The sequence below is a fragment of the Egretta garzetta genome, unplaced genomic scaffold, assembly GCF_000687185.1.
Source record: "Egretta garzetta isolate BGI_Z169 unplaced genomic scaffold, ASM68718v1 scaffold149, whole genome shotgun sequence".
In the NCBI taxonomy this organism is placed as follows: Eukaryota; Metazoa; Chordata; class Aves; order Pelecaniformes; family Ardeidae; genus Egretta; species Egretta garzetta.
Window position 1 is genome coordinate 637,065 of NW_009269998.1, and position 11,355 is coordinate 648,419.

General features: G+C 41.6%; 1 protein-coding gene across 1 annotated transcript; it reads left to right on the forward strand.

Moving 5' to 3' along the window:
* The first annotated feature begins 11 nt into the window (after positions 1–11).
* On the forward strand, positions 12–6,773 carry LOC104134000 (cytochrome c-type heme lyase). The gene is made up of 6 exons (XM_009647491.2): positions 12–397; positions 1,043–1,185; positions 1,886–2,034; positions 3,164–3,283; positions 4,086–4,172; positions 4,411–6,773. The coding sequence occupies exons 1-6, from the start codon at positions 283–285 to the stop codon at positions 4,607–4,609; spliced, it is 813 nt and encodes a 270-aa protein (XP_009645786.1). The 5' UTR covers positions 12–282; the 3' UTR covers positions 4,610–6,773.
* The last annotated feature ends 4,582 nt before the right edge of the window (positions 6,774–11,355 follow it).

An 11,355-nucleotide genomic window follows, 5' to 3' on the forward strand; every position in this document is an offset into this window, starting at 1 on the left:
GAGGAGAGGGGCTGCCCGTGGGGGGCGAGCCCGCACCCCCCGTCCCACGCGAGCTCACTCTCCCCGCTAGGCGCCGTGGATTTATATTTCGGCTGGATATTTATTACTTAAACCGATTTTTTTTAATTTAATTTCTCAATTTGTGATGCAGCAACGCACCCCTTAATAATTCACCTTAATAATTAACCAGCACGGTTTTGTGTTACGGATGTTCCCTGTGGTTTTTTGGGGTTTTTTTTCCCTTTAGGAACTTGGTGTGAAAGGGCCCGGTGCGTGGGCGCCATGGGTTTGTCAGCGTCCTCGCCGGCTGCGGCGGGTCAGGCGCCGAATTCGTCCCGGCACCATCAGACAGCATCTCCGCCTTCAGAATGTCCCATGCATCAGGAGAAAGCGAGCGGTAATTATTCTTGAAACTTAAATGAAATTAGCTCTTGGGTAACTTTCTGTGGAAAGGAGTCAGTTGTTCACCAGGACAGCACGCAAGCCGCTTGGGCTGTAGCGACTGTAGGTGCTTGCTGTAGCACCTTGGGTGGCTCCCGGCTGCCAGGCGTCGCGGGGGTGCTGCTGGTGGGGTCCCCTGGGGTGGTGCCCCCGCAAAGGGCCAGCGAGGCGCGGGGGCCCCTGCAGAGATGGTAACCGGGGGCAGGTGGTTGCGGCTGGGGAACGTGCGCCTGGAAAAGGGCAGCAGAAGGGTGGAGGAAGGTGAACGGAGAAGGGGGACATCAGCTCTTCCGCTGACACGGTCAACGCGTGTTGGGTGAACCTTGCTGCGGGAATCTGAAGCGCAAACGGTCCAGTACAGGGGCCAGCACAGTGTGGGGAACGAGCATTCAAGGACTGCCTAAGAAGCTTGGATCTTCCCGTGGTGCTGGGTCCTAAAATGCGGGGAAGAGAACAGTTAAAACCGTTGCAAAGCTGGGAAGGAACAGCGAAATACCCGTTTGTATGTACATGAGCGTTCAAGGAGCTGTTTTCCATTTCCTACCATGTCTTAAGAGTTTTCATTTTGAAGCAAAGCATGCACTTTTTACCTCTATCTCAGGTTGTCCAATGCACATGAAGACCCCTGACCACAGAACTGAGAACGATGTTCCTGCGCATCAGGAAAGAGCGTATGAATTCGTAGCGTGTCCGGTGAAGTCTGGTGCATCTCAAGTGAACGATGACATAGATCCCAGCAATATGGTAACTTTCTTTTATTTCAGATGTTGTCCTCGGCCTTGTTTCTTCTGAAACACTATCCCCAAAATGTAAACAGTGATAGTCTCGGGTAGAAACTCTGACAAATAACATTATTTTTCAGTTTTTAACACTGCTTTTTTCTCACTTTGTGTGCAAATATTTTAAAACCAAGTTATATCTTATTTAACGTTCTCTTCTTCGAATTCCTGTCTTCTTGTTAAAAGATGGTTTTCCAGTTTGTAAATATCTTTTGCTGTCTTTCCCCATTTGTTAGTTATGTGCACGGTTTTTATGCTACGGTAGAGGCATTTAGGTTCTGTGCGATAGCAGTATGGGTAAGTTCTGATTCAGGTCTCCTAGATTTCACCTAATTTACAAAAAACACTGCTCTTTTGAAAGCTGAAGTTTAGGCAGAAGGATTCCTTTCGTCTCCAGATGGCAAACTTGTGGAAGGAGTTCTGCTGCAAAAGAGAAAGGTAATTTTGGCAGGCATAAGTAAAGGCTGAACTTCTTGATCTTTGTAGCAGCTGATTGATTACGCTTTGATTTTTCTCAAACACCGGAACCTAAAAAAAAGTCATACTCCAGTTTGTTCTTGAGTCTCCTTGTTTTCTAGATGCCTCCTCCTCCTAATCAGCAGGTGGTTCTTGTTTTCTAGATGCCTCTTCCTCCTAATCAGTGTGTGGTTCTCCTTTTTTTCTAGATGCCGCCTCCTAATCAGCAGCCATCTCCAGATCAGCCCTTTCCATTGTCGACCGTTAGAGAAGAATCTTCCATCCCTCGAGCACATTCTGACAAGAAATGGGTCTACCCTTCAGAGCAAATGTTCTGGAACGCTATGCTAAGAAAAGGGTAAATGCACTGTGATTTACCAGGTGGCGTCTGTGAGCCTGAAATTCATGAAGCATCATTAGTTATTATTCATCGATGTTATTAAGAGTTTGTGGGCTCTAAGCAGTAAATAACTAAGTGTATTAAAAATCATTATTTTTATAAACAGCTTTATTTTAAAAGGTGAGCTGGTCTCAAAGGCCGCGTCTCCTCTCATAATCAGCAAGATGGTAGGGAGTGTCAGGCAACTGCCACTGGCTCAGAGAATTTTCTTCGAAGTCAGTGTATAGGCAGAGGCAAACTTGGCGTGGTTGCCAGCTTTCAAACTCAACCAGCTTCGTGCTAATCCTGCAAACTGAAAGTAGAAGTTCTGTGATTGTGAGAACATCTAACGTGACTTTGCAAAATTGCTAAAAATGTGAAAATTGTTTGGTGAGGAGATGGTTTCAGTCTTGACAAAAATTCAGCGTAGACAAGACCCGGCTGAATGATAAAATGTCTCCCGTGGCCTAAAAAACTTGTGCTGCTGTTTCCACATTCTTTTGTAATTATTTGTCGTTTTCAAACAGATCAACTTCAAAGGTGGTTACTGTTAAAACCGTGGTAGTTCTTTGTCCTAAGTGTCAGTATTGTTCTGAAGTCGATACGTCATCAGCAGCCTGTATCGAACATACAAGTTGCGATCCTGTGAACACTTACATGTGTTCAGCATTAGGCCTGTTGAAAAGGAAGCTGTCGTGCGGGGTCAGCGAGATGAAAGGCGTTTCTAAGTGTCTGGAAAATGTATTGAATGCAGGACTTCCTGTGCATTAGGAATGCCAGTGGGGTTTTTCCCAAGCATTTTTACGAATACCGTGGGTGCGCTGATGTTTGCACGCTCTGATCGCTTTCCGATCCACTTAAGCTGTTAATTTAGCGAACCACAATTTGTGGATCTCTGTGGTGGTAACTTTGATACCTGTGCTCCCGCACAGAAAGTGAAGCGGCTCTCGGGATGCTGAAGCAGATGAGCCGGAAGTTCCCATGCTCGCTTTGCGCCTTTGCATAAAACCTTAAATCTCTTCATTCAAAAGCCCATCAGATAAACTGAGGAAGGTGGAGTAGTTATGCTGTAATGCTTGTAAACTGTGTTTGAATTCTAATTTTTTAGGTGGAGGTGGAAAGATGATGACATAACAGGTGAAGACATGACCAACATTATTAAGATTCACAACCAAAATAACGAGCAAGCTTGGAAGGAGATTTTGAAGTGGGAAGCTCTTCATGCTGTGTATGTACATACGAAACAAAAAGCAAATCCTTCAGTTTAGCCCTTTGTAATTCTTTGAGAGTAGAATGTCTCTTGAGAATTTTTGCAGAAATATTCTGATGCTGATCCATCTCAAAAGTTATGGTCTTGTTAGGAGCTTGTATTTTGATTGACATGGAGGAAGATCATCCAGAAGAGCTTAACTAGAACTGAATAATTGTTATGTTGAGAAAACTGATGAGCATTTTGGTGGCGTGTGTATGATGTGGATTTGGAGAAATTAACTGCTTATTGTATCGGTTTGGGAATTACTTAATTGAAATCTTTATGCTATGAAAAAGATGGGAGATGTAAGCTTAGCTTACAAGTGACTGGCGTAAAACAAACTCTCTGTTTAGGTCAGTCCCTGTTCCTAGAAGAGACAGACTGGTTAAGCGTTCTGTACGTAGAAATTGTCCTCTGAAATTCCATGATCTTTGTTACACGGTAGTTTAGATTACGGTTTTCTGTTCTTTAATTTATTAAATCTGTGGATTAGATTTGCTGAGGACTGCTCTGTTGATAAGTTAGAACAACAGCATGGAGCGTATCAAAGGTATTGGATGCAGCAGTAAGCGCTGTCAGAAATGGGGACTTCTCAGACCTTCAAAAAAAAAAAAACCCCAAAGCTGTTTTAGATCACTTGTAATTAATTTTTTTACTGTTGCACTTTCTCCTATTCAGTTTTTCTGTTACTAAAACAAATCACCAGAGTGGTTTAAACAGTTAAAATAAGACTGTTTTAAAAGGTAAAAATTATTTTCTTTTTTAATTGCGTGCCTAGGGAATGTCCGTGTGGACCATCGCTGATGCGGTTTGGAGGCAAAGCAAAGGAGTATTCGCCGAGAGCCAGAATACGCTCGTGGATGGGGTAAGAGGGGCTTCCAGTGTGGTGGGAGGGTGGGGAGACGTGCCTGAAAACAGGGTGTAGAATTAATTTTAAGATGTATCGGAACTGGAATTGCAAGTTACCAGAAGATAGAAGTACTAGTGGGGATCTTATGCCAGTATCTGGATAAATAAATCTTCTTAAACAGGACTTCCACTCCCTCTCTCAGGTTCATAATATCCATTAAAATATCTACGTGGTCTATTACCTGTCTTTCCAGGTACGAACTTCCCTTTGACAGACATGACTGGATTGTTGACCGATGTGGAAAAGAAGTGCGATACGTTATCGATTACTACGATGGTGGAGCAGTAGATAAGAACTACCAGTTCACGATCCTGGATGTTCGCCCTGCGTTTGACTCTCTCTCGGCCGTGTGGGACAGAATGAAGGTAGCTTGGTGGCGGTGGACTTCCTAACTGCTCCGGTGGCATCTAGTCAAAAAGTAAACCACTTTCCTCCTAGGCCAAGGATAAGGGAATACGAGGACGTGAAATAGAAGTTCACTGCGACTGTCGTTGTTTTCACTGTCACCACTGTTCGTTGGGGGTGGGAAGGGAGGATGGGGAAATCCATGCTAAGTACACCCATGCTTTATGGTGTTTTGAATGAAATAATAAAGTTGTAGTAGCAAAAACATGTATCTTAAGAGCTGGGAAATCTTTCCTTACTTTGTCGCAGATTCTGCGTAAGCTTGCCGCCTTTTCATTTCATGCCTGCAGTGCCGTGCCAAATACATCAGGTTTCTGGTTCTGACTGGAGGTTTGAATATTACTTACATAGTGAAAACTGGAAATTCCATAAAGGCTTTCACGTAGGTACAGTATTTGGATACTTAGATGATGAATAAAGGGCAAACAGTCTGGACTCTTTCAAACTGCATGTTTTAGTAACTATATAGAAACGTGTATTTGTTTTCATGTGGGCACTTTACCTGTTCAAACACGTGCTTCCTCAGAAAACTTTAGTCAAGTTTATTCTGTTGAAGTGTAGCGTGAGTATTTCTAGAGGTATGTTAAGTTGAAAAGGAGATTATACCCATGCAGTTATCTTTGAACAGAAGAAAATCTGTTAGAAGCAGGAAATGAGTGTCCATTAATGTTAAAACAACACTTCTAAAAGGAGATAAAGTGGATATTCAGTGGCTATTTATGGCTATTTATTTGAGTATTTAAAAGGTTTCTTTTCTGATGTAAGAAAACTGTATTCTTTTAGTATTTTCATGCCTTCAATGTGTGTCTTGTGTAATGCGTTCAGGACAGAACTAAGCCTTATTTAAAGAAGCTGTCGTGCAGTCCATCTTGGCTTCATCAACTGTACCATAGCGTGGCTTTTTTATGTAATACAGGCTCGCACAAGGGTGTATGACAACAGGCGTACCCGTCTCTGCATAGTGATTGTATTACTGATGCGGATATAATATATAACTTAGCTAAAAGGGTATCAGAAGCACTAAGAAATAAGGTTGATTTGAGTGTTTTCTAAGAGTGATGCATGTTAATGCGGTGCAGCTTAAAGATTTGATTAATGTTTGTGCTTATTAAGGGAAACTAACTTTGTTTTTTTTTTTTAAGTCTTCCACTGTAATTGCTTTAAATTTGCATGGCTTGGTAAATTTCAGGTGCCACATACCCCTAAATGGAAATTATTCCTCCCTTTTGGCATATATTACTCTTGAGAATGAATCCTCCATGCAAAACGCTCGGGAATGGGAGGGATAAGAGCGCATCATGTTGTCGCTTCTCGAATGGGAGAAGCTTCCTTCCTGAAACATCCCAGCCTTAACTGGGAACCAGCTGTACGTTTGTTTTCTGAAAGTGGTCATTTTTAACTGACCTTGGAAGCTTTGTGGGTTTATTTATTTATTTAGTTAGTTCCCTGAGGGGAGAGGCCCTTAATGTTTCAGTCAAGGAGCTTCCCACTTAGGAAAAAAACTATTCAGGGAAGCTTCCATACTTTTAAGGTACTGACGGAGATGAATGGTTCCCACTTCAGAGGCAGCTGTCCTGCATGGAGGCATAAATATTACCCAGAAGTCCAGAATCCTAAGAGAAAGCCACTCTCTTACCCCTGTCCACTTCCCTCATTCCTTTTTTACCTTTCTAGTAATTCATATATACATATATAAATGAAAAATAGTTTAGGGCAAAAAAAAAAAAAAATCGCCTGAATAGGCAGTGTATGTATGAGATAGATGAGAAGTGCGTGAGCTTGTATGAAGCGTGGCTGGTAACGCAAGAGCCACTCCTAACAGTAAAGCCTGAGGCTTACTGCTTTTTGGGGTGGTTTTTTGTTTGTTTGGTCGGTTCATGTGTACATTTGGTAACTTGAATTAGAATTCTGTATTCCTCACAACTGAATATGGAAAAGGTACACCAACGTAGGGCATGCTTCAGAAGCTGCAAAAGAATAAGTTTGCTTTGTTGATTTTGGAAGGGTGATGTTGAGCGCGTTACGGAAATTGCAATTGCTGCTGAAATCTGGTGAAAGGCGTCACATGCCACTTCATGCCTCTACCGTTTTCTGTGATGTTGCATCTCGCCTAGATGCAAAATTGTTCTTTTCTGTGCTGCTGTTAATGAAACGTACTACTTTTTCATCAAAGAGAATCAAATAAATATACTTTTCTTAACTTTGGTATTTGGTGATCCTATTTTTAGCTGTAAGAATGATTAAAGATGAGCTCTTGCATGTGTCATACGAGACTATGGTGTGTTACAACTAATCACGTTTTGGAATCACTCATTTATTTAGGGGAATACAGAACCAAAACCCGAGGACTAAATTAAAGTGTTGGCCAACCCCGCCAGCAGCTCTCAGAATCTAAGAGCATGCGACAACAAATAACGTTCGTCCTGAGCCTGGCTAACTTCTGAACAGAGGAATGCAAGGAATTTTATTTTTGTTGTTTTAATAATCCTTGAAGCGTAGATGAAAATAATTCACTTCTACCAGCAGTTAGACTTAGGGAAGTAAACATGGAGTTTTCTCTTCCAGGTTTGGGTTACTTTATGTATGATGTTGGCAGTTCACTATTTCTCAGAAGATGGGTGTCAGAGTGGTTAGAATTCTAGTGTAAACTTGAAAGCCAGCGATTTAAATTGACGATTTTTACCCTTTGGGAGGAGGTTTTCACTGTAAAACTGTTGTTTAGGCTAGATTAAAGGCAATGCGTGTATATGCATAAATAAATACATTTATATCCTTTCTTTGTAAGTATATAAAGGTATGGAGAGTTCATGAAGCTCAAAAAAGTGAAGGGCTGTCCTGATCGGGCCCTTTCTGGGAGTTCTGCAGCAGCATCAGGTTCCCTGTCCCAGTCAGGCTGAAACAGAAGTTCAGAACCCAGCATCTCAAACCAGGTTAACCTCACACCTGGGCAAAAGGGAAAATGTGGACAATGCCACTAACGCAGGGCCACTTTTTAAAGCAGTTGTGTGTTTAGGTATTTTAAGGTTCCCCTATGCTCTGCTTGACTGTGTCGAAGCTCTGCTTGACCTTGTGTTTGACTCTTGCAGTTAAAACAAGTTAGGAGAGCTCTCCTGGTCTGTGGCTGAAGATGCGTCCTTCACAAACTGCGATCTCTGTGACTGGTGGATGGAAAAGGACTCCAGCAGAACACCCCAACCGTTGTCAGGTCTTGGGTCGTACACCTGTCATTTTGAGTGGTACTGACCTGTATTGCCTGGAGCAGGAGACCATTCTGCATCCACATAACGGGGTTTGGGCCTCTTGCAGCCAGTGACTTCCCTGCTAGTGGGGCACTGAACACGTGGCTGCTGGGCCTCCCTGCTCGGTAACGTAGGCCCGGTGCTCTGCTCCTCGCAGGACCTCCTCTGGCCAACGCGAGTGCCCTCTCATGAGGGAGGGCCTGTCCTTCAGGATGCCTGGAGTTCCTGGCCACGCTCAGTCGTCCCGTGATGCTTTGGCCTTGCGTTGCACTAGCAGGCAGTTTAGAAAGGGGAGCTGTAGCTCTTCTGCCACCCGTTATTTCTGGCTTTATTTATTTCCTTCTCCCCTAGAAACAACTTTGCTCTTCCCTTTCAGATAATGTCCGTGGTCCTAGCTTCAATCTCTTTAAGATTTTTTCAGCCAAGGCCTAGAATTTCTGCCCTACTTTGCTGTAGAAGAAAGAGACTGTGTTGCTGGTAAGAAGGTACTTGTGTCCGTTGTTGATAATTGCTATTTTTTACTGCTAAAACAAAGTGTTCTGGTTTACCATTTTTCAGTTACGATGCGAAAGAAGAATGCTAGTTTGGTCTGAAATGGGGCAACAATGCTGTCTAATGTTTACATACTATCAGGACGTTAGGTGCTGTGGAAATAATTATTTAAAGTCTAAAATATGATGATGAATATTGTTCTGCCTCCAGAAGGTGTGAGAGTGGCAAAGGGTCTCTCGGTGCTCTGAAAATGATCGTAAGTAGTCTCTCACCTTACGCGCTCCCATTTTGTTCAAGTCTCATGTCAAAGTGTGTTGGAATAATAGCTAATGTGCCAAAATTCAGAAGATGGAGGCGCAGGTGCTAAGGTTGCTGTAGCTCTGCAGCTACAAATGAAGGGAACTGGTAAATGAAGGAGCATTGCCTAATTTTGAGTGTCTCACTGATGGTTTGTTTTTTTTTTATAGAGGGTAAAAATGCCCCTTTCAATAACGCCACTCCATTTTTTTTTTTTTAAGAGATGTCCCCATCATTTGCAAAATTAAATGACACTTGAATCCTTTGTCTCCATTTGCTTACACCTGGAGGAAAATCCATGTAGTAAGGTTCCACCAGCAGATGTACTTGATGTGGAAGCTGAACTTATTTTGAGGATAGAATATGCTACTCATAACCCTGGCCATGCTTATGTCTTCACCCTTCCCCACCCACAAGTATCTTTACATATGTTCTTTTTAAAAAAATACAGCAGTGCTCGTTTTCTACAAATTTTTAGTAGGCAATTTCATGCATTTTTACTCTCACCGAAAGGAAACATTCTCTTTATTATTCTGTTTTGTACAAGGTAAATTGCAGGCAAAGATCTGTATGTGGTGAATCAAGTAAGTATTGATTCTCTTGGCAATGTTAGTAATGATAGGACGGTAATAATAGACACGTCATTTTGTAAAAAGCATCCTTTTTAGTTTGCGTTAGATGGTTAATCGCTTTTATTTGCATCTCCTTCCAGAAAAAAATGGCTTGCCAAACTCCTAGAGAAAGAATCTTAAATTCTTTCATGAATGTGACAGTTGCATCTCTTTGGCCTTACTGCTTGTACGTCAAATTGTTCAGAAGCTCGTGGGCAGAGTACTAGTCTTGCCTCCAAACCTAAACGCGTGGCCTTGAGCATCTGTGGCACGGTGCATTATTTATCAGTGAACCACTGATTCCAGTGCCAGCTACGCGCAAGACATCTCTGCATAACTGCAGCGTGGGTACATATTTTTATGACTGGAGTCTCAATTAATCCAATTTTCAAAGGATAACGTAAATTTATTGGAAGTATTGGGACTTGTTATTAAGCCTCATTAAAAAAAAATTAATAGATAGTTTCCTTTGCTGACACTCAGTTTGGACCAGGGCCTCTTATAAAATAGAAACCATCACATTTGTTTTCAACATATTACGCACCCCCCTACACACCCACCCCCGTTAAAGACTAAGTCGTGATTTTTGTTTTCCGATGTTTTGCCAATTTTGTGGTAACTACAGGAAGTTTTAGCTATTTTTCTAGCATGCTGGTGCTCTTGCCTCCAGCTTCTGAAGACTGTGACCCCATAAACCTCCTGTCTATAGAGATAGCTAATGCTTTAATTGATCATTAGTAGACTTTCAAAATGAGTCTCCATCTGCCAAAAGATTAAGTGTCTTGGGGAATTGACTTGGAGCAGTTTGATGCATGCAGGATAAATGCAAGTGCCTTTAAAAAGCACTGCTAGACCACAAATCCTTGAAAAACTTGCTTCTAAAATACTTAAACGGAAAAGGGATAGAAAAGATTTTTCCTCTGATTTGCTTATTCTCAAATTAGAGAAGGCTTTTTTAATATATCAACGAGAATTCATGAGCTCATTTTCAAAAACCAAAGAGCAAAACCTCATGAAAATGTTGAATTTAACCTTAGAACAAACCATGCGAATTTTGGCAGCTTTATTCTGCAACGTAAAATTTTTCGTTAAATGAATTTATTCTAACTTTAAAAAACACATGCTTTGGGCCAAAGAAAAAAAACGATGAAAACTTTTCTACGAGCTGTACTTGAGAATACTGAGGAAAAACACCTCCATGTTTTATCACAAGGCCTAGCTGTCATTGTGGGTTCCTTGATAGTGTCTGTCTTGTGACCCCAAAATGGGCAACTGCAGTGATTTTTAGATGCTTCCTAGTTTAATGCTTTCTAGAGTACGTGCTTTTAGGTAGCTGGGATGGCAGGGTGGCTGGCATGGAAATGAGGGTAAAAAGATGTAGGTGGATGTTCCAAATTGACGTATTTTTCCAAATGTCTGTCTACTCTTCTCTTATTTGCTACTCGGGTTAGGGGAAAACGGGTCTAAATGCACAGTTTTATATATAATCGCTAGCGGTTGTCGATGTAACGCCTAATTGACGGGGGCCATAATTACAGTGAGTGGATAAGCGAAGGATACTACTTTTGCAAATAACACTGGGAAGATTAATCTTACCCGCGTATGGAAGGTTGCATTCTGTTTGCAAAGTGGAAAATACTGGTATCGTCAGCGGCATATTGATTTATGACGGGATGCCGGAGATGGTTTAATATAGGCTGACTCCAAAAAGCAAGATTTTTTTTTTTTAAACTTTATTTGCCGCATGTTGATGGGAAGGCATCCATTTCGAGAAATGAATATGGGTAATGTTATTCTATCAAACACTGCAATGTTTGAAGAAATCATTAAAAAAAAAAAGGGAGGGGGAAATAAGATCTTGACTTCCAATTTAATAATAATGGAATATGAAGGCCACATTGTAACCGTAGAAGTTCATTTCAAATTTAAACATTTAGCATTTTCGCTAGTCTGTGACTACAAGAAAATTTATTACATTAAGATGGAATTTAGATCTTTGACACGAAGCTGGTATTTTCATAGTGTGAAAAATATCAAGCTGACATTATACTGTCTCATTTGATGACTTCCAAATGTCAGAGTGCAGTAACTTAT

Excerpts from the sequence above, each read along its gene's own strand:
- LOC104134000 (XM_009647491.2), top strand. The coding sequence starts at position 283 with ATGGGTTTGTCAGCGTCCTCGCCGGCTGCGGCGGGTCAGGCGCCGAAT. Across the intron at positions 2,035-3,163 it reads AACGCTATGCTAAGAAAAGG|GTGGAGGTGGAAAGATGATG; the intron begins GTAAATGCACTG and ends CTAATTTTTTAG. Across the intron at positions 4,173-4,410 it reads AGAATACGCTCGTGGATGGG|GTACGAACTTCCCTTTGACA; the intron begins GTAAGAGGGGCT and ends CTGTCTTTCCAG.